Here is a 24,552-nt window from a genome sequence, read left to right as displayed (position 1 = left end):
TGAGTCAAAAAGAAAATGTACACATGATATGAAAATAAGGTGGCATTAGCTTTAGCTAACGATTATTCATGTAAACAGGTGGGATACACATTAATTGTTTAAAAATGATTATTTCTTCCGTGAAGATGATTGGAAACTGTCCAAACATGCTAATCGACCCCCGTCCTTTATTTAGTTCTGTCCTGGTATATGTAAGAGCAGAAGGATTTTCCCTTGGAATCTTTGAAAATGACGAGTGAGATATTTTAAATGAGTAATTGCAATTAATTTGATTTGTAGTCAATTTTTTTTCAGAGATTTAAGATAACCTGCTCAAGATGACAAATTTAGAAAAGAGAGAAGTCACAATTTGAATTCTACGAAGATAGCCAAAGTGAAGCACTGGTGTTTAGGATGTTTGTTTGGGAATGCGATCCCAAAAGGAAACTATCAGAGAAAGGGTGATTCAATAGGGAAACAGAGAGGGTCAATGCAAGATGAGTTATGGAATTGACCACCAACATGGGCCATTTTCACCCAATCCCAGGTAAAGAATTCTAAAGACTCTTTGTACATTATCTACTCCGGGGAAGTAAGGGGAAGCATTTATTCACTAGTTTTTGTTCATCGTCACCTAAGGGTAGTGTTGGTATATACTACCAGCACGGACAGGATGCACATGCGAAAATGCTAAGCAGGTTCCTAAAGAGATCAAAAAACTCAGCTCAGGAAACAAGAGGTACTCAGAGTGGTCCCCTCTGTCACGGTATACCTATAGAATGCAGTGCTGAGCTGGTCCCTGTAGCAATAGTTAGAATAAGAAGTGGAGCCATGAGAACCTGAAATGGTGCACAACATAAAACCCAGGGCTGTCTGACTTCCAGACTTTTCTACTATAACATCAGCCTCTAGGAAAACAATGGTCCTTCAGGGCCCCTCTCATGGGGGGGAACTTCTCATGATATCACTGGTATGGAAAACTAAGGGTAAGATTTTCACCAGTGGACATCAGTGTAACATCAAGATACAGAACATGCCTTCTAAAGCCTTGGGGGACAGATCAAGGGAAATAACAGGGTGTGGTGATAACACTGAATCTTGTTTCTTCATGTTATTAATCAAATTTTAAAATTTGTAGATACTTGTTGAAAATTTGTCTTAGTATATATTTGACCTGGGAGAAAAAAAAATTCATATCCATATACCATATACGATCTCAAGAGCTCACAAAGCATTATAATCTAATTCTTTGCTTCTTGTCATAATTCTAGCATTAACTGAATGTCAACATTGTCTGGATGCTTAGCATCCTGATGAGCAAAGTGTTCAATCTTCAACCATATAGCAATTACATGGATAAAAGCTTAGAGTTTAGTGTCTACCAAACCAGCGTGAGTTTTAGATTTTTTTTTTTTTTACTTCTATCAACGAGTAATAGAAAAATCACTGGACTTCTCTGACCATGTTCTCTTCTTTTGTAGTGGTAATAAAACTTTAGAAAATCCTTTTGGATGTTAAAAGACAACATGGAGAGGGATTTATAGTGTTACTTATCTGTGAATTATAACTTAAGCAGTAATGTAATGAAACAGCTCTCGAATTTTTTCAGCTGCTCATCAGCTCTGAGATAACTGAGCCCAGTCTCTCTTCTTTTTGGAGCACTTTGGCAAAGTACTTAATAGATGACTGAGAAGTATAATGACTATCTTATTGACCAATTATCCATTATCCCTCCCCACAAGGACTGTGTGGACTCTATACATGGCTGATGAGACCATGGTGAGATGGAGTGTCCAGGACTTAGGTGACCATGTTGAAGACCTTTAAAAGAGTCCAGTTTCAGAAGCCCCCTCAAGATCTCATTCTTGGACTTGACAATCAATATCTGTGAGATCTATTTCAACTCATCTCAAAGTTTCTTACCTAGAGTATCACTGAAAGTGATTGCTACCTCTCAAGATGATGTAAGAATTTCAAGAATTACTATATGCAAAATTCTGTGAAAGCTAATAGTTACTGGATCATTGTAGAAGAATGTATTTTATGATTCATTCCCAGTTTATAGATACCTTGGGTATTCTGGTTCATCTCTTGATTATATCTTTGTTTATTAAATAGAAAAAAAATGGGAAATATTTATTGAAAACTAGCCAAAAACTTTAATACCATGATTCTACTGAAATTGAAAAAATCCCAATTTCTTTCTTACTGTTTCATTGACACAGGATACTAAATTCCAAAGATGTTCATTTAAAAAGCAGTTAGTATTAAAAATTTTTTTTTCTTGGGAAACATTGATAAAACTGCTAGGGAATCATTGGTAGGGAATCATACTCTATATTTAAAACAGTATTTTTCATTTTGAGTTAAAATTGAAAATTCTAAAAGAAATGGAAAATAATATAACCAAGGCACAATATGTTATCCACCCAGGACACTGAATTGGCATTCCCATGATTTTTCTAGTTAACCGAAAGATAATTATTTTTTTTTCCAATATGTTTGTCATTGATTTTAAACATGTCACATAGGAGAATATTTTTAGATATGTGTAAATACACTTTTAAAAACTTCTGTGATGCAGGCTTCAAATTTTTCAAAGATGTTAAGGATGTTTTAAAAGCATCCAACATTTTAATAACTCCAAGATATATCTTATGGTATATTTGATATAAAAAAATAATAATAGTTCCAAGCAAGTGCATATTTTGGCTTGGGTGAAAGAGAGTGTAGACAACTTTTTAGATGATTTATTAATTTATTATGTCACTTAGTTCATAAGTGATTTTGGTACATATATATATATATTTTAATGAGGTAAAATTTTTCTGTGCCCTTCACACGGGCAAAGTCTAAAATAAATGGAAACAAATATTGAAAACCACCATTCAATATTATATTTTTTTCCTATTATTTTTTCTAAATTCCACTTTAATTATAATTAAAATCACCATAGGCTGCTGCTGCTGAATGTTTTATAGAATATATATGGGAGTCCCTGCTACCTTATATTATAAGTTTTTTGTAGCAGCAATATGACATGGCTGATATTTCCCAGGCAATTGTAATAAACAATACCTTGGTGACAGGGTGTATTTTAAAGATGGTCATTCCTACCTGCCAATCATTGTGCTAAGCACCCAACCTGGAAATGCATTTCTCCTATAACATGATAATGACATTTATCATTCACTGAGTGATATTATGGAATATTTTATTTGCTCACCATAAAAAATCAGCTGACCCTTGGCGAGGTTTATTCCTCGAAGGTTGCCTGCAAGGCACTCGTAGAAGCCTTCATCTTCTTGTCGGAAGCTGGGGATTTCGAGGACGGCTTTGGATTTGCTGTATTTGACTTTCCCTGGCAACGGGCTTCCGTCCAACCTCCTCCAACTAATATCAGGGACTGGACTAAACAGTTAGACCTCATTAGAACAGATGACGGTTTAATCTTTATGACAGAAGGATAAAACAAGAGCATCCTTAAAAACAACTCTGGAGAAAAAAAGTTCAATCAACCTATGGTATCGTGACTAGTTTTCCGATCGTGCAATCATTCACCATTCACTCATTCATTTATTGAACTCTTGATTAAGGACCTGACATGTGCCAGTCATTGTACTAAGCTCAGGGAATCCATTGATGAATAAAATAGACATAGGCTCTCTGCCCTCACATTGCTTAGAGACCAGCAGAGACACATAACATCAACAAATAATGAAAACAAACACACTTGCAATTTGTAATTGGAACAAAAGGAATAGGAGCCAGAGGTAGTAATAAGATCGCGTCAATTTAAAGGTAATAGTCAAGGAAATTCTTGGTGAGACTGTAGCATTTAAGACTCATCAGGCTTTATATTGATTTATAGATTCTAAAGCAAACATTTAGATGTCTCTATATATGAATTGATACCAATGGGTAACTAGAAACATTCCAGATGGGTGCCTATATTATAAAGGGGCATCAGTACAGTAAAACAGATCCATATAAATTGGGAATATAGTTTCTATAATCCTCAAAGATTCTACTAATTTATACACTATTTAAAAAAATAAAGGTCAACTTATACCATACCCTGTCTCCTCTTAGGAAGGATTTATTTTATCTACAGAAATTGAGACTAATATCTCACATCTGATATTTTTAGTTTAATGGGAATATCTTTAAATAAAGCAAAAATAAACTTTATAATATCTGAAATAAAGTATCCAACCATACGGAATGAGCTTAGGATCCCTGGTGTAGATGGTCTCACTATCATAGGTATAAAGAAATGCAGGCTTGAAGCAACATGACATCAGGAAAACTTTCACTAATAAACTGTACATTTGCAAAATGAATCTATGGTCTATTGAGACAAACATCTCTCCTTTCTTACTGTCTAGCCACTCCCATTTCTTGTAGATGTTCATATGATTTAAATATTTCCACTCTCCTTATATTTCAAATTAATAATAAGAAGTCATCCTGCAAAGTCCAATTGTTAAGCGTTGCAGGAGACGTGGGTTTCTTCAAGTCATTGAAAGTAACATGAGAGAATCATCCAATCATACCCAAAGGCACTGACACAAGATTTGTAGAGTTGGAGCAGGAAACAGCTCCCGGAAAATGGGTGATGACCTGGGAGCAGATTCAAATACAGCACGAAAACTAATGAAGCCTAAGGAATTCTTCCTGGCAGAACACTTTGATCCTCTTGTGAACATCAAAGATAGAGCCCAGAAAACCATACCACATGCTCACAGGTACATGTAGAAACCTGGGGTCGATTATTTTTCTTAAAGTGAACATACATTTACAGTTATAACTTGAATTTTGTTAAAAACAAAATGAAAAGAATTACTATCCTAAATTTACGTTCAGTACTTTAAGACGATTTCTCACCTGCCATAAATTTAGGTTGATATTTTATTAAGTGGGTAGTTTCCATGTAACAATTAACCTTGAGTGACTAGTTTTCATACTCATTTTATGAAATACCTAACCAATAAAAATGAAGTCCTAGAAGAAAATTTACTAAGAAAGATATTGGTAAAATCTGGTAAATTTCATATTATACATTTATCATTCATTTTAAACATATGTGAACATATTAATATTGTTGTCCATGGGTTGCTGGAATATGGATTTCTTATATTCTCCATTCTTGGCTTATTTCTGTTTTCTATGAGTTTTTCACAATGAGCATGCACTACCTGTGCAATGAAAATCTTCTAAAGAAACTGATTTATAGGGGTTGGGGATTTAGCTCAGTGGCAGAGAGCTTGCCTACCATGTGCAAGGCCCTAAGTTTGGTCCTCAGCCCTGGCGGGGGAGCTAATTTATAAAGAGAAAAATAAATAGAAGCTCTTAGACTTGTCTGAATCCAAGATGCTTTGTTGTCTTTTTATGGAAGTGCAACTCTGAAGCTTAGGATAGATTTGTACAAAATACCCAACTGAAAAAGCTTCTAAACTGAAATATTCAGGCAAAAAAATTAAGTAAAAATTATATTTTTTCTCCTAGATATGTCTTAGTACTTTCTATAGATTGTGAAGATAGAAGTCATTTTTTGCATTACTAAATACTCACCTAATTATAATAATAATTGTAATAAAACTACCACAAATATTTCCCTTTTATTAAACACAGCCTCTGTGCCAGCTGCTGTGTAGGTGGATAGTATGTGCATTATGATTTTATAGACCTTTTCTGTAGCTAAAAGAGGCAGAGCAGGGATTTGTGGCTGTGTGTTGTTGTCTCAAAAGTGACTCACCTATCAGGAGACAGGTGAAAGATCATCCCGTAACAGCCTAAGTCTCTGGCCTTTCACAAAAAGTGGGTTTCCATTGCCAGTGGCCCCACTGGGAGGAATCAAGAAGAATGAGTTCAACTTGTCCCAAGTATTCCAACTTTCTCAAGGAGAGAGGACTCGGTGACAATAGGGGGTCCCACTTGAAAAGCACTTTTACCCTGGAGAGTAGAAAAGACCTATCCTGTACTGACGTACTGTTCCAATAGTGTGAAAAGATCAGTGCCCAGCACCTAACCCTTCTGAATGTTATGCACCCTGGATTCCCAAGAACGTTCACCATCACCAGCCTGTACCTGCATCACTTTGTAGCAAAGACTTTCCAACTCCGAGAGCTGACCTCACCTTCACAAAGACAAAGCAGAAAGCACCCAGGGATTTACAGGACCCCCCAGCAGCCCTAACCAGTAGCTGACATAGGGTACTGGTGCAGATGCTCGGGGTCCCACAGTCCTGCTGTGAGACAACTCTCGGGTCACCTGAAGGCAGGACGAAGATGAGCCTACCTCCTGTGGTCTCTGCCTGGTCATTGTCTCTTTCCTGCCCCACGTAATCATTCTGCCAAGGGTTCTTTCTCAGAATTCTTATATTCAGGTTTCAAAAAATTATCCTTTCAGGGTCTGTCTCTTGGAAAACTAATGAATTAGGATGCTTTTTAACACTCTATGTGACTTTGAGTTCCATAGTCAAGTGCAAGGAATCCTTAAATGTGTTTCAATATGGCCTTTCTGTATAGGTATTAGACTCCCATAAAGTCTGTAGAATTAAACATCGATGGCCCAGAAGGTCAGAAACAAGTAGTGGACCACTGTGAAAAACCAGGCATTGTGAAACATATTCTAAGAGCTTATTATTCTGTAGGGCCAAGAATAAAAGCCAAATGCAAAAAAAAGAAAAAAAAGGCAGAATAAACTTGGAGCTGAACATAGGAAAAGTTCTAGTATTTTCTAGAATTTCCAGTGTTTCTTTTCTAAGAAATTTTCTGGAAATTCTAGAAAATACTAGAACCTTTCCTATGTTCACCTCCATGTTTTTTCTCACCCGGATTGTATGTAGAGTGATGAATATTTGCTACACAATTCAATTACTGAGAAGGAAATAAGATTATGTGTGTTGTGTTTTTTTTTTTTTATATTACCTTTAAAGTTTGAAGGCTACAAGATTCTAAGTTGATAGAGGATATTTGTTTGCTGCCTGAATTTTACTTTTTCCAGAAGCCCAATCCTTGCTATTTTTACTTCATCTAATTGGAAGTGGTGCCAATAGGAGAGAGCTCTGGATCAGATATGGCCATGGGAGGTTTGCACACCAAGGTCACCTTGATGGTCCAGCATGGAGCCAAGACAGAACAGTCAAAGGCATGCAGACTCAACTCTGCAGCTACTTTCCAAAAGTGATTGATGTCAGGATGTCTTTGCTCTGGGTTTTTGAGTGGGATACTAACTTCAAGCTTCTAGTCAACAGTTTACCAGAAATGCATTAAGCAAACACAGAAGAAACACACTTGGAATTCTTTGCACACCTAGGTCAAGTCATGCCTGGTGCAAACAAAGCAACCAAGCAACTCTTGGAACATTCTAGTTTATCAAAACATTCTATTTTTGTCTTCAACCATTTGAATCATTTTCCTGCTACTTTCAACCAAATGTGACCTCACAAATAGATCCAGGACACAACGGTAGCTGGGTTTACCTTCTATCAGTGTGATTGAATTGTATGATAGGGTGGATTCCTTCTGCATATGATATCTTCTGTTCAAGATATTTTAGAATTCTTGAAGCAACCAACCCACAAAAATAAGGACTCAAAAGTTCCAAGAATTTCATATTCACAAAAAAAACGAATGGGAGATAAAAGAAGTTTTATAAGATTTCATAATTAATAATTAGATGCTCCAAATTTTCTCAGATCTGTTATATCATTGCTGTGAATGAATATCATGATTCTATTGATTATCCCTAGTCATGTGCTATGGTTTAGATATGATGTGTCCTTCGAAAGCTCCTATGTTAATAGAGGAATGTTCAGAGGTGAAACAATTGGATTTTGAGAGCTGTAACCAATTGGGACATCCTAGTTTGAATGGGCTGACTGGGTGGTGATGGTAGGGAGGTAAGGCACGGCTAGAGGAGGTGGGTTACTAGGGGCTGCTCTGCAAGGGTGCATCTTCCCTGTGGTCTCTTTCCCCTCTCTCTGATTCCTGGTCACCATAAATGGAGTAGTATTTCTCTACCACACTGTCTTGGTCTGCTTTTGTTGTTGTTGTTGCTGTGACTAAAAGATTTGACCAGAAGAATTTCCAGGAGGAAAAATTTATTTGGGGGCTCCTGGTTTCAGAGGTCTCAGTTCATAGACAGCTGGCTCCATTCCTTGGGGCTAGAGGTGAGGGTGTACATCATGGCAGAAGAGTGAGGCAGAGAGAACTGGCTCTTAGGAAGATCAGAAAGGAGAGAGGGAGAGAGAGAGAGAGAGAGAGAGAGAGAGAGAGAGAGAGACTCAACTCTCTAAATACAAAATATAAACCTGAAAGTTATGCTCCAATCCAGCACTTCCTCAGGTCAAATGCTGCCCACTCTCAATTACCATTAATTAATGCCCTGGTGGGATTAACTCACTGGTTTGGATTAAGGCTCTCATGAGCCAATCAATAGACCTCTAAACTTTCTTACATTGTCTCACACATGAGCTTTTGGGGGATGCCTCACACCCAAACCATAACAGATACCCTCCTACCATGATGCTCCCTCTGTCTGCCTCACATTGAGCCCAGATTCATAGGGTGAAATAACCATGAAGTGAACCATTGATTCCTCCTTCAAGTTGTGCTCATCAGGTATTTTGGTCACAGCCACACAAAAACTAACACAGAACGTGAGACACAGACTCAAGGACACGGACTCTAAAACAGCTGACTTTTCTAAAAAATGCATTTTAATGATAGTTTTCATTTTATCCTCAAACTTCTAAGATAAACAATGATGAACTACTTTACAGTTCATGCCTTCTCTCTTATTTGAAGTCCTAAACAGACAAGTGGATGGAAAGAACAGGAAGACGTGAAAGAAAAATGAAACAACTTTAGTAGTGAGATTTAAAGCTTAACATAAATTAAATTTGCTAAGGCATACTATTCTGTGTAAATAAAAATGATCATAATAAAGTTATAGTAGTATAACGTTATTTATGCAATATAAAGAGAAGTAAGACTTCCATATTTAGCTGTATTTTGTGGCATGTTTATGAGCACAATTTTTTTTCACTCACAGAATTGGAATTAATAATAATATATCATTCATAGGTTTATTATGAGGATTAAGTGAGACAATCCATGCCGTGTGTTTAACACACTAACACGGTAAACAATATGCTTAAACATGAATAATAAAATGCAATAAAAATCTAATATGATAAATAATGTGACTGATCAGGTCAAAAGCAAGAATTTGTTTATCATTTATCATGCCCAGAGAATGAATTATCTATATGATATAGATGTATGTGTTTGTTTTCTCTGTTAAGGAATTTCTACGGTGAAGCTTTCAATACAAATTGATTTACCAATCATTCATAAGCTAAGGTCAGACTTCCACATCAAAAACGAAAAGGCTACCAAAGTGTTTTAGTTACCTTTTGCCTAGCTGTGACCAAAATACCTAATAGGAACAGCTTAAAGGAAGGAAAGTTTATTTGGGGCTCACAGCTGCAGAGATCTCAGTCCATGGATGGCGGACTCCATGGCTCTGGGCCCAAAGTGAGGCAGACCAACATGGTGGAAGGGCCCAGCAGATATTCAGCTCATGGAGGGTCAGAAAGCAGAGAGCAGGGCAGTACAAAGGGAAGATGCACCCTTCCAAGGCATGCCCGCAGTGACCCACCTCCCCAGCCACACCCCACCTGCCTGAAGTTACCACCTGGTCCATCCATTCCAACTAGGATGGACCGATGAGGTCACAGCTCTCACAATCTCATCTTTTCACCTCTGAATATTTCTGCATTAACATAGAAGATTTTGGGGAACACTTCACATCCAAACCATACAAACAAGAATGGATATAAGTCCCTCAAAGTCAATTTCTTTCCTCCGGTACTACTGTACAGATCACCACCCCTTATAGTGCTCATGTTTATTTCCCTAACTACAAGGGCAGTGATCTCCTGAGTGAGACATGGCACCCCCTGCCATGGAGGACCATTGTTCCCACACGCTTCATCATCAATGGACCATGTTGGTAGCTAGAAAAAGAATCAAACATTGTCTTCCAAAGAAAAGAGAATCCTGTGTAAGAAAGCTGGGCCTTGTAAAATACTATTAACCACCATTAATTGAGTGTTTACTATGTACCAGGCATCATGACAGATGACTTCCATATATCACCTTCGTTAAACGCTCGGTTGACAGCGTTTGGCCATGCTGATTATCTTTACAGAGTTGTGCTCACGTTCAGACAGATTATTTCAACGAAATTATAACCTGCAATTCTCCTCTGCTTGGAGTTCCAGAACAGTCTAATTTACTGTCATCTGCCTTCGAAGTCTTTTGAGTTGCCCACCCTTTCAATCATAAGAATCGGGGTATGCTTTTCCTCCTCTGGATTCCGGTGATTGTTTGAGGTTCGATCTACTTGGTCCACCGTGATGATACTCATGGTGCAAGTTTCCCTGGCAGTTGCTTGGGTGCAAGAGAAAGTGATTTACTTAAGATGCAATCTTAGCATGCTAATCACACCAAAAAAGGGCTGTGGAGCCAGGGGTGTTCTTGAAGTGAGCTTTGTAACGGAGATGTGGTCAACTGGAACTGTGCCACAATCCAGAGTCAAAACCAGCACTGCCATTGTTATTCTAACTAACTACAGGGTTCAGCCGTTTCTGACATGATTTTCCTTTCATCTCTAATCCTCCTTCTCCTCCCACACCCCCCTCTGCCCTTTTTCCCTGCAAGAATTCAAACTTAATGTACTTATGGATGTAAACCGCAACAAAGAAAACCAATCTGAATCTATTCTGTCATCCAAAGTGTCCTCAGATCAGAGAGGAGGGATTCTTGGACCTTGTATTTCAAAGCGTACATTGCAGAAAAAAAAAAAAAGTCTTTTCTTCCTGTGTTCCTATATTTCTAAATCATCTTCCTGAAATGTGTTATCAGAGTTGTGCAACATAACGAGATGATAAAAGCAACGGTTTTCTTTCTTTCTTCTTTTCCTTACACTCTGATTTTTGTGCTTCTTAAATAAGCATTGGCATAAGTAAGGACTTCAAGTTCATTCTCTCAGGTCTTTGTGCTTTTATAGAATGAGCATCCTATTAATTTTATCTGAAGAGAAAGAACACGTTTGTTAACCATCTGGCCCAGTTCAACCTGCATTGGAAGTTAAATCGAAGCTCTTCACACGCTCGTAGAAACCTGCGCTTGGATTCTACACTTTCAGCCCATAAATAGAATTTTCATCACTCGTGCTATTTGAGAAAGCTTATAGTTCTCCCCTGGATTGCTTAAAACTCATTATCCATAGCTTAAGTCCAGACCCTCCTTAGTTCTGAACTAGAGATTGGTACAGAGAACCAGTTTCCTAAGATGCTCGTATTTGGGATTATTCTTAACTTAAACCTCATTTCAGAAAATCCTGTCCGTGGCCATTTTCAATCTCACAGAGCAGGATAACAAAACCCGCCAAGAAGGCTTTGTTAAATTTTCAGACCGTTCAGCTGGCTGCTTTCAGTTCCCCAACTTGAAATATTCAGACAAAGAGCTTAGAATGTTAAGAATGTCCTATGGGGATAGACTGGGGATAAATTCATGAGTTCTGTAGAAAAGCAATCTCACGGTTAGGGAGAAATGGGAAAAACCTTCCCTTCCGAGGAAGGGAAACGTAGTTTTTATTCTGTTTTCCTGGTCAGGGCCTATGCCGGACTCAATGTTGTTCTCCTTCCAGAATTTATAAGCTAAACTCTTCACCCCAGGCTGGATGTGAGGCCTTTGGGAAGTGACCAGGCCTTGGGGGGTGGAGCCATCATGAATGAGATCAGTGTCCCCAGTAAAGGGGTCTGAGGGAGCTATGGTGTCTCTTCCACCATGCAAGACACAGCCAGACTGAGCTACCCAGGAAACGAAGAGTGGCCTTCATTTGACCCTGGGCCAGACACAGAATCTGCCATTGCCTTGATTTTAGACTTCCTGGCTCCTAGAGAGAGGAGAAATTGATTTGTGTGTATGAGACAAAATAGACGGTGGTATTTTGTCTGGTGGCCTGAAGGACTTAGGATGGATGATACACCACCCAGCTTCCCTTGGGGACAGAATCTTAGAGGTTGCAGGTCTTAGCCTGGTATTTGGCCCCACAGCCACTGGATGTGAAAATCCATAATTCCTCCCCTCCCTCCCTCCCTCCCTCCCTTCCTTCCTTCCTTCCTTCCTTCCTTCCTTCCTTCCTTCCTTCGTCCTTCCTTCCATCCATCCGTAAGAGCAATGGTAACAGAATGGTACCTTCTCTTGGCGTAAAAGAACACAAGGGAATTTTACATGCCTGAATGTGAGTTACTTCACCTCTCGGGGTCTCACCTCCCCTTTACATTAACTGGAGGTGACAAAGGACACATAAGAAGATGGAGTGAGGAAAGGTCAGAAATCGAGAGCATTCTGAAATATAAAATTTCAACCCCCAAATAAGAAAGCAAATCGCCGTAGGGCAACGGGTCGTCGATAGGGACAGCAAAGAACCACTGTCCAAAGGTAAGCATTTTAGGTTTAATTTCTACTCCTTTTGACAGAAGTAAAGTAACCACTGATTTACACACGGACCATAAACTTTCCCATCTCGGCAGCAGATAGAGCTAAAAATGAGACTGTGTTCAGCAGTCAATTATAGAATGCTCGTAGTTTTCTATTAATAATTAATACTAACCCTAGACACACACCTCTGGTATTCTTAAAGAAAAGGAAACTTTACTTAAGGTTTGAAGGCTTGGGCTTTCTCACATTTATTTGTCTTGACCTTGTCTCAACTCATAAGTGTCTCTTTCTTATAAAGATTTAAAGGAGATTTGAAAATGATACACTAACATTTCATTTTCCTGTTATTATTATGTCTTTATTTATTTATTCTTTCTTTCTTCTTCTTCTTCTTTTGGTTGGGGTCTTCTTTCTTTCTTTCTTTCTTTCTTTCTTTCTTTCTTTCTTTCTTTCTTCTTATGGAACTGGGGATTGAACCCAGGGCTTTGTATATGTGATGTACGCACTTTGCCACTGACCTATATCCCAGCCCACAACTAATATCTATTTTATTTTATTTTTTAAGATGGGCACAATATCTTTACTATTTATTTTATTTATTTTTTATGTGGTGCTGAGGATCAAACCCAGTGCCTCACACATGTGAGGCAAGTGCTCTACCACTGAGCTATAACCCCAGCTCCTACATCTAGTATTTATTGAACACATCCTACATACCAGGCTCTTAGCTGAGCGCTTCACTGAAACTACACAATAATACTATAAAATACATGAGCGCTGCTGTTCACAATTGCAGATGAGAAGGACCAGGAGAGTTTGGCTAACATGGCAACATCACAGAGTAAATAAAAAGAAAGAATGTGAGCCCAAGTCTCTTTTTTTTTTGCATAGAAGCTGAGCTCTAAACCACCAAGCCTTATTGATCCTGTTTAATCTAACCAAGTACAAGAGGAGGCTCAACCTTACTAAGATGTGTAATATGTGCTTGGCAAAACGTTCTTTACCTAATGAAATGATGTGCTTTGCTACCAATAGATACAGTTATTTTTCTATAAGGACCGGAAAGGGAAATCAAAGAGTTTTTTGCTTTGTTTTGTTTCAAACATATTGACTCCAAATTTTAGTAAAGGCTTAGAGATGGGCTCCAAGGTTAGCAGGAAAATAGGAAAAAAAAAAAGGTTCCTTCTTTGGTCCCAAATCTCTTCCAACATAGATCTGAAATCTTGCTCTCCAGTGACTGCCAATTACTTCACAGTAAGAAGTATGGTCTCCGGAGAGGTGGTGATAAACTAGACAAAAGAATGAGGAGTCACTTGTGGAAGTATGTACATATGCCTCTCAGATGATTTTTAGAGTCTTTAAACTAGCTTAATTTTAGAAATGGCATTATAGAAGCCCAATCTATAGTTTTTTTAAAAAAAATGTGAACAAATGTTTGATGTTAGACTCAGGGTGTATCTTTAGGATCAGAAGAGGTCACTTGGTCCCTGGACTCTCAATGTGGCTCCTCTGTGACTGTTCTTGAGAATCGGACTAGATATTTCAGAAAACGTAGCATTTTATCTTCTCTATGTCGGGATTTGCAATTTTCTAAAAGCAAACTGAGGAAATTTACAGCGATGCGGGCAAAATGAAGCCTCAGTTATATTCATTATGTCATTACCCATGATTAAAAAAATAGAAAAAGAATAAAACCCTCAATGTGCACCAGTCGGAGTCTGGCTGAATATCTATAGTGAATTATCCCACTATCATTACACAAGAGGGAAGAGAAGAGAATTCAGTGACCTACAGATATGTTCATGGCATATTCTCAAGGCTTAAAAAAATATCATACAAATGAACACACTGAGTAGCATACCAACTGCATTACAAATAAAATAAAGACTGGAAGAGCCTATGCATAGTCAGATACTGAGAGTGTTTTTCTTCTGATAGAGGAATTAAGGGTAAGGATAATTTTATTTTCTTCTTTTCTGCTTGCTTATGATTTTGGAATTTTGCAAAATGAACATGTCTGATTTTTTTCAATAATTAAAAATATCAACAAATATTTGTTTTGTATTTGAAAAATAGGACAACAGGACTCTCAGTCTTCTTGCGTGCCTTGTATTCTTCCCTGGGAGCTGACATTTCAGATGTACTCCCAGAATTCTGTCTGTCTTGCTCTATGGAAAGCCCTACAATGTCTTGTAATAATTTATAGATATTCCTTTTCCCAGGTTGATTTCATTCCATGCAATGGATGTGAATTTGCACACACTCCCTGGATTGGGGATGTTCTACTTTCACTTTCAACATTTTCCCTCCTAAGTTCCTTGGACACGTGTTCCTCCTCTCTTATGAGATTGAAGTGCCCCCCCACCCACAACCTGATGGGCAAGGAACATTTTCTAAAAATCTGGTAGACTCAGGAAAGTACAGATCACACCAAAACCTACCTACGCTATTCCTATAACATATATACCTATGATAATGTTTAATTTATAACTTACATATGGTAAGAGATCAACAAGAACTAATCATAAAATAGAATGATCACAGTAACATCATTTCAGAAAAGCTAGGTTAATGTGATGTGCTTTCTCTTCCTCAAAAATATCTTGTTTATTTCTGGAATTTTCCATTGAATATATTCAGAGCACAATTGAGTGTGGAAAACTGAAACTGCATAAAGTAAATCCGTGAATGGGGAGGGGGACTGTGATTAATCAAATGAAAAGTATTTTGCAATTGACAATTTTTCTCTGTTGGTTAACAGAGAAAAGTCAATAGAGCCAGAAGCTTACTTTTTTTTTTTTCAATCATCAATGCAATTGATAGATCTCAAGCTGGGTAATGAAGAAGAGGATAGGACAGAGTGACAAATGTCCAAAGCAAAAAAGATGTCACCCTTGCTTCTATTATTGCACCTGCTAGAATTTCCAACACAATGTTGACTACAAGTGGTGAGGATAGAGGTCCTTGCCATCCTGGGACATGAACAAGTACAAACAAGTTGTATTAGTTCCTTGAAAGACATAAACTACTAAGATCCTCACAAGGGAGAAATGGATACTCTAAACCGAATTGCAAAACAAAATTGAATTGATAACCAATATTCTCCTACTGTAGGAAAAGCCACACCCCAATGGTTTCCCTGATGAATCTCTAGGCACATGAGGAAGAAATAATAATGATTCTGTAATACTCTGTTAGAGAAAATGAGAACAGAGGGAATCATTTCTAATTCTTTTTATGAGATAATCATTATCATAATACCAAAACAAAATGAACATCTTTTAAGAAAGACAATCACACCTCAGTACCTCTCAAGAATATAAGTGTACAAATCCTCAAAAATATTAACAAATCAAATTCAGCAATTAAAAAGAAAAGATTTATGTACCACATTCATGTGGGATTGATTCCAGGTGTGCAAGGTTGGTTTGGTTTTTCTTCTATTGGAAATGTCTATGAAGGATGCAGAACAGACACTGCACCTAATGGTGAGGAGATGGATGATCTCACACTAGGCAGAGGTAAAAGAGAAGGGTGCCTCTCCTCACCACTCTTAGTCAACTCTGTACTAGAAACCCTAGCTAGTGCAATAATACAAGAAAATGAAATCAAATGTGCAAAGACCGGAAAGGAGGAAATAACATTATTGTTCCATATAGATGATCATGCAAAAATTTCAAAAAAATCAACAAAATATCATTCTACAACTGATAAGTGATTACAGCAAGGTCATGAGATACAAGATTAATCTCGTAAAGTTTGCTAATTTTTATACTAAAAATACACAGTTGTAATTTGAATAAAATAATTAAAACATGTATGGATACAATATAATATATATTAACAACAAAAATCCTAATGTGTGTGTGTGTGTGTGTATGAAATCTGTTTGCAGAAAACAAAATGAAACAAATTTTATGAAAGCAATGACAGAAGACTTACTTAAATGGAGAAATATTCCAAGTTCATGGATTGGAAGACTCAATATTGTTAGGATGCCCATTCTTTCTTTCTAACTTGATGAATGGATTTAATGCAATCACAATTAAAAGACCTGCAAGTTATTTGTGGATACAAAGTGATTATAAACATTGTTTGGAAAGGCCAGGAAATAAAGCATAACAAAAACAGTAGACAAGCCAGGCATGGTGGCACATGCCTGTCATCCCAGCAGCTTGGGAGGCTGAGGAACGAGGATTGTGAGTTCAAAGCCAGCCTCAGCAATGGTGAGGCATTAAGCAACTCAATGAGACCCTGTCTCTCAATAAAGTACAAAACAAGGCTACAGATCTGGCTCAGTGGCTGAATACCCCTGAGTTCAATACCTGTTACTCTCCCAACACCAAAAAAAAAAAAGAAAGAAAGAAAAAAAAAATAGCCAATAATAGTAAGAAGTACAAACTTGGAGAACTGACATTACCTGACTTCAAGATATACTGTAAAGGGGCAGTAATGAAGACAAAGTAGTAATGAAAAAAGAGTAGACAAAACAGTAACCAGAAATAATTTCAGAATCAGACCTACCCAAATGCAGCCAATATCTTTTGATAAAGGTGCAAAGATAATGCAATGGAGAGAAGTTTGTCTTTTGAACAAATATTGGAACCACTGGATGTTCCTATGCTATCAAAAGAATTTGGGCATAAACTCCCCCCAAATTAACGCTAAATGGATCACAGATCAAAATGTAATACATAAAAGTTTAAAAGTTCTATAAGATGACAGAGGAGAAAAACCTAGGTAACCTACGGGAATGAGATTTTACATTTAACACCAAAATCTTGATTTATTAAAGGAAGAAAGTAATGGATCGCTGGTACCTTATTAAAATGAAAAGACCTGGGCTTTGTGAAGTAAGCTGTTAAGAAAAAAAGACAATCCATAGAGTGGTGTTAGAGTCTGTAAACAACTCAGGATGGCGCCTGGAAAATGTTAGAGTCTGTAAACAAGTCTGGATGGCGCCTGGCATTTTGCCAGAGGGAGTGGTTTGTGAAGTAATGCCAGAGACCCATTAAGTGTGGAGATTCCTTATTGGTTGACTGCTGTGTCGAGTTTATGTTAATTAGATAAGCTGTGTGGAATGTATAAATACCTCTGTTATCCTACAATAAACGGCTCCTACTCCTGCTGTATCAATCTACACAAGTTGTTCGTCACCCCCCGGTTATTTTGCTGCAGCTGGCCAGCGGCAGAGTGGGAGAGAGTATTGGCAAAATCCATGTTGGATACGCATCCCTATGCAAGAGACACAAAGAAATCTTTAAATTCAACGATAAGAAAATAAGCATCTCAGTTGAAAAAGTGGGAAAAGAGATAAGCAGACGTCTTACAAAAGGAGGTGAACAGATGGTAAACAAGCATATTAAAAAGATGTTTAGCAACTTTCGTTATCAGAGAACTGCAAATTAAAACATTCAGGAAGGACTACTATTTACCTATTGGAATGTTGACACATTTTTGACTAAAATGCTAGCTTGTGTTTAGAACTATGTTAAAACTTCATGTATTACTAGTGAGAATGCAAAAAAGGCACAATACTGTTAGAATGAAATTTTATAAATCAGCACTGAAAAACTAGGTAACAATCCATGTGGTAACAGATTAGGGTCAAAAAGCACATTCAACTTGATCTAATATGTAAAGCTACACAGAGAAATATGTATAGACATGTGTAGATCATAGATAATACATGCACGCATATTTCTTCACTGTGTCATCTGAAATTTCCCAAATGAATGACTTTCCAGAAGCAATGAGGTCACCTAACACCCAATTATGGTTTCTACTATCATCGCCAGTGGAAGGAACTAGAGATCCTTGGGGCAATGGCTAGTTTCAGGACGAGAGCTGGGCATGCAGAAGTCTCCTAATGCTGGAAAAAAATAAAGAAGGGCTGAAACACACACAATAATTCTCATGTTGATGGCTGGTGTAACAGGGCAGAAGCGTCAACTGAGAGAGCCTCCCCCTTCAGGGGCAAAGCAGAAGTCATTTGAGCATTAACGTCAATCAACGAGAACCAGGTTACAACCCAAAGTCTGAACCCAGAATACACGAGTCAGTATTGGGGCCAGGAAATTATTGAACATCAATGAATGGGGGGAGAAGTGACAAATCTTTCAGGAAGAATTCTAAATACACTATGCAGATTCAATAGGCTACAGGAGGCGAGGCACAACTCCGACGTCCTCACCTCTTTCCAAAGACTCAGAAATGGAAAGGGGGACAATTAGAAGAATTCTGTAGTGGAGAATCCTAGCAAAAATGACTTCAGCCAGCCAGCCAAAGCCAGTATTCACAGTCACAAGTCACTTTGATAGAAAGGTACCCATGATATGATGTGATTAAAAAAAGGTACGTTTTATCTGTGATCTTTCTTTTCAAAACCTATAATCACAGTCTAATGAAGAGGAAAAACATTCATCAAATTCTACTGGAAGAAAATCCTACCATCAAACAGATCACCATTCTTTAAAAGTCTCAATGTCTGGGGGGAAGTGACTCAGTGGGAGAGCACTTCTCTAGTATGCAAGAGGCCCTGGGTTCCACCCCCAGCACTGCAAAAACCAAAGCAAAACAACAACAAAAAAACTCTCAAGGTTTTTGTAAATCAGAAAAATCTGAGATACTGCGAAAGCTAAAAAAATAACCTAAGCAGACAGGAAACATCAATGTCACATGGTAGAAATCATGATAAAGGGACTTTTAAGTCAAAAAATAAGAAAACATGAGGGAAGCGTGACTTTAGTTAATAACAATTCATCAATGTTGGTTGATTTATTGGAACAAATGAGCCTTAATAATTTAAGATGTTAAGAAGAGGAAACTGTGTGGATTTACATAGAATCTCTATAGTAAATGCTCAACTTTCATGTTCTAAAATTCTTATTGAAAAAAACTTGTGAGTCAAAAGAAGAATTTGCAGAAGGGGAACAAAAAAAGAAGATGAATTTCTCATTTCTTAGAGATTTGAAAAAAGAAAAAAAACCTTTTAAGTAATTGCCGAAAACTTGGTCTACCAAAGGACATGAAAGTGACCCTTTCTAATTTCGATTTAAGTAAGGGCTGAGCAGAAGAAAGACAGACAGTCAAAGGCTAAGGTGAGGATACTTGAATCTTCCTTCAGTGAAGGTCTAGAAGGAGAGAGCAGGTCCCAGGAGAAAAGTGTGGTCTTGCATTTTTCTATCAATCTCATCTTTCTCAGCCTGTGAGTCACCCAGGGCTTGGATATGATATTCACCATATCCCCAGTGCCCAGGGCCTATCCCCCAGAGAATCTCTCCTAACTGACTCGAAGAACTAAGCTATGATTGATTGGATGAGATATTCAATACCTAATTGTGGCGTTAATAAATAATTGCTGCTTAATTTGCCAAATGAGTGAGGTCCCATCAATTATCCTAAGAAAGATTAAACACAAAAATTTTAAAGAGATGAATCCATTATTCTGGAAAAGTCTCTCAAGATTATGTTATCTGCAAGGATAATACAGAAACCACTTATTTTTTTTTTCTGTGTGGAATTCTTTTTACCACCTCAGCCAAAGCAGCTTTGATGACTGCTATGATTAATAAGATGATTATTAGTTATTGATCACCTTTTGTGGCCATTCTGATAGGTGAATTTAATGGTCCCTTAACGATCCAGCTCTGTCTATAAACTCAATGATCAATCTATTTTTGGGGGCTTCATTACATATATAAGAAAATTGACCAACATCACCCAGCCATTGATGGGGGACTTAGGACCTAACCCCTGATCTCTTTCAATGAAAAGTCCACACTCTTCACAGAAAATGATACTGCCTTCAAATGCTAGTGAAATCACTGATAGACCATTCATTGCTCGAGCACATGTGAGTGTGTGTGGGGGGGAGAGAGTGTGCATGTGTATGCGTGTGTGTGTGTGTGTCTGTGAGATTTACTGCTGTCTTTCAATTTCTGAATGACCCACTTGAAGATGGGTCAGATTTGTGATTTTGTGATGTGCATGCCTGGTTAACAGAGGTGAGTGTTCTGTACAGTTTACGGTGCTATTTTATGCCAAAGGACAGAATCTCATGTTAAAAAGCAAAGCCATTATCAAGAACCTAAAAATCAGGTTTCAGAGTAGATTCTGGCATCCAGGGGACAAATCATACCCAGGGAAATATTCTGTTCTCTACCCATTCAATTCAGTGATGAGAAAAAAAAATAGATAAGCTACTTATTTGACACCGAGACTGGGAGTTACTAAATCTGGTGGATTAAGAAACAAAAGCAAATGTTAAGGTCTAAAGGAAACTCAGAGCACCTAGTTGGATCTAAAAATTCTGTTGTCATCTGGAGTGACCTAAGGATTCTCACTGCAGTACAATCTATGGTGATGCGACGGGTATAAGGAACAAGAGTACATCCTAAGGAACAGCTCCCCATCAGCAGAAAGTTCCAGAACACCTAAAAAACATTGTTGGGAGACTCTGAATTTATTGTATGACATTAATAGCCAAGCTGGGTGTCCTCTGCTTCATAAATTAGAAAAGAATAAATAAATAAGGTGGACACGAATGCATAAATACAGCCTCTGTGTGAAGGCTCCGGAATACATAGGAACACTCAGTGCTGCTACTAATTTTATTTACATCTCAGAGCAACAAGAGCAAAGTGACAGAAGCACTGTTATCTTTTCTGAAAAAGGGGAAAATATGTTGGGTTGTTTATCAAAGTAAGAGAGTAGAGTTCTGGGGGACATTGGTTTGATTTCTTCACCAAGAGCAAAGGCCCCTGTTTTTTTTTTCCAAAGGAGACACGCACATCTGTCAATCATACCACATCTCCCTGGCCCCTATGTAAGGGTGCAACCTATGCGTGGAGTTTTGCAAGTTATTTCACAATGCAATTAATTTGCAGCTTAGATAATTAAGAGTCTGCCATGTTAAACAAATGAGACGAAGCTGAGAGATGAAAGCTGTGATGGTGTCAACTCTCAAACCCCAACACAGAAAATGAGCTACACGTCCCCAAGTCACAGCAGTTACTGTGTAGGTAGGTACTTCAGTGTTATGTATTCTCCTGAGCCCAGAGTGGTTTACCAGAGTGGTTATGTTCTCACCCTGAGCCCTGCAGCCAAACTTCCCTGGATCTCTCCAGCTACATTTCCTTCCAACATGATTACAGTATCTTCCTTTGTTTGCTTTAGTTAGAGAAAGTTCATTTTCAGAGCTCTGCCATATCATCTTTTCCAGCTTTTTAAAAAATGGCTTACATGGGCACCATCACACAAACAATCATTCACTTCTTTGACTCCGAGTGATTTTTGAAACATTTCTCATTAAAACATAGCTTGGAGTTTTAAAAGCTTATATTTTGAGTCATTAATTCAATATATAAAATGAAATAGTCATCACTAAGATATTAGTCATTAGCAGACAATATAAAGGGGACTGATTTCCACGGTTCCATTTCCAAAAGCATTTGTTAACAGTTTATTGAATTTTCAAAACTTTTTTTCTAGTTAAAGGTCTATTTAATTGGGATCCAACTGATACTGCATATGGAAGATTCATTTTTATATTTAGAAGGTATATTGATATGAATATCAAGGGGTTGTGTGAATGACAGTTGAATCAGTGAGATATAGATTTGAACTCAGATCGGCAACTAATATTGGTCAAGTGGCCTAATCTCTCTAAAGCTCACTGTATTTACCTTCAAAACTCCACTTGGCCCCTAGCCTTGTAGGCACAGTTAGAAATGTACTTCCTTCCTTCTGGAAACCATAGAAAGTGGGACAAATATGTTGGTGGAGGGGAAAACCCTTTTTCCAGTAATTTAGCAACTGACAAAGCAAAGTTGCAATCCCTGAAAGAGGGAAAATAAATTAATCAAGCCTTTGATAGCTGTTTTTCTGTGTGGAGGTACTTTGCAGATCAGGAATGAGGGTGGGGAGACCCAGTAGTACAGTACGGTTTTGTGGAGGGAAGAAGACACAGATCAGAATTTAGGGAGACTGCAGGAATTGCAGAGTAGAATACATGAAAATAAGTCATTGTGGAGTGATTCTGCCCCAGAGATCTGCATGGAAGAGTTGCATGAGATTGAGGACAGAACAATTTTCAGAGCTCAAACACAGCTGGAGATATTAGAGGTCCTTCTGCCACACCAGAACAGAATGACTGCATGAACATTTGAAGCGTTCCATAAGGACACTCAGCAGTAAATTAACCTTAACTTTTAACTCTACAACTCCTCTCAGAAAGATTAATAATAAGCCACAAAGAAATAAAGCAGATACACAGTAACTGAGCTGTCATAAAATTCTAAGTCCAGTCTTCGTATTGTTACACAACATTCCAGTGTCGGATAATGGAATGCTTACAGTGTTTATTATGCAATTACCACATAGGAAAAACAAGCAGAAAAGGGAGAAGGATGATTGGAAGAAAAAGGACTCGATATAAACAGACACATAAAGGACTAAGATAATAGCATTAGCAAAAAATGACTGACTTTCCTATCATCCATGGAGCTTCTGTGGAACAACATGGAACTGCAACTGAAATATCTCTAAGCCTTAGACTCTATTTAAGAAGGAGTCTCCAGGGAAACCCAAAACAACTGAAAAGACAAAAGCAGATGCTAGAAGACAGTTTAGCCTAACACCAGAGCTACATCAAGCAGTAAACACAGCTTAATTCCTGATCACAGGAGCATAAGACCTCACAACAAAACCTGGCTTCCCCAGCTCCTTGTGCCTGATACAGCATGTCCAGGTTTCTAACAAAGCTTACAAGGCATGCTAAAAACACTCAGAGGAGACAAAACAATCATCAGAACCACAGAGAAAAATGATGTCAATTTTGGAGAATCGGACCAGAAAACGGGCACAGAGATTCAGATGGATTGCTATGGTAAGTTCCCACATTTGGGGGAAAATATGTAAAACCAAATAACACACAATGTTTTTATAAAAAGGTGTCAGCAAATATGATTGATTATTAACATTCACAAGAGTTTACAAGAACCACTTGGCAATAAACCTGCAGTTACAGATTTATAAATTAAAAAGTGAGAAGCTGGATTTTGTTTCAGATTAATTATATGCACAACATCAATTTCCTAGCAAATATGTTTTTTATTTTTGTTTGCTAATTTCCTGTCTGTGAATTTAAAAGAGAGTTGGTATGGTATTTGATAAATGTCAAAATTTGTAATGGACCAAGATGCATTTTCAATATTTTGTAATGTTTCAAACACAATGTCATTTGTTTTCTGAAAACTATTGGCAAGCATATATAAAAATATCTAAAAAATCTTTTTGGTGGTAGCCCACAATTTCATGTTTTCCAAAGTAAACCTACCTTTTACTCATACCTTTTATCATTTGAAGAAATGAGAAATGTACCAACACCTAAATCATAGAAATATAAGCTTCTTATTATACAGGACATTGAAACATGACCCCCTCAGACCAAGAATATGCTTTGGATTTGCTGTTTTAAATATGGGGTACTTCATTTCAATATTAATGATGTCATTTCATAAAAAGACTCTTAGCCTTGATTAATTTTAGCTTATAAAAATCTTTTGAAATATACTCTATAAAAATCTATTATTTTCTTGACAGTTTTCTATAGAGTACAGTTAAGTAACTGTCATAATTTTTATTCTTTGTTCGATATTATTTTATGCCTAAGAGTTCTTTTCTACAAAAACTTAACAATAAACATGTGATTTATTAAATCATGATTTTTTTTTTTTGTATATACCAATCACGTTTTCTATTTTGAGATCTTTTTAAACACTTATTTTTTTTCCCGGCTCAAATTTTCCTAGGTCATATATTGCTAGCTGAGTTTTTTATGAAGAAGTTTACACGCTCTGATACATTTTTAGGATTATAAAGTTTACCGTGCATGGTTTAATTGGCTGTAGGTTTTTAATATGCTGATTGCTTTCGTCCCCATGGGATGAAAATTTCATGTCTCAATTGCTCCCCATACCTCACAGATTCCCGGGATTTCAGCATCCTGATTGGACTGTGGATTCACTTCTTTCGCTCACTCCCCCTGGAT

The 24,552-nt window shown here is 37.5% G+C and overlaps 1 protein-coding gene across 3 annotated transcripts in view; it reads right to left on the bottom strand.

The window, feature by feature from the left end:
• Cntn6 (contactin 6) overlaps positions 1-24,552 on the bottom strand; it is a 287,218-nt gene that overhangs the window by 70,139 nt on the left and 192,527 nt on the right. For all 3 annotated transcript variants that reach the window (XM_048787025.1, XM_015495120.2, XM_048787026.1), the window contains one exon: positions 3,206-3,390. In XM_048787025.1, the coding sequence (XP_048642982.1) occupies positions 3,206-3,390 (185 nt within the window). The remainder of the gene's footprint in view (positions 1-3,205; positions 3,391-24,552) is intronic.

This window comes from Marmota marmota, unplaced genomic scaffold (genome assembly GCF_001458135.2).
Source record: "Marmota marmota marmota unplaced genomic scaffold, marMar, whole genome shotgun sequence".
Taxonomy (NCBI): domain Eukaryota; kingdom Metazoa; phylum Chordata; class Mammalia; order Rodentia; family Sciuridae; genus Marmota; species Marmota marmota.
Note: the sequence above shows the minus strand (reverse complement) of the source record. Positions and strands in the feature narration are given on the sequence as shown.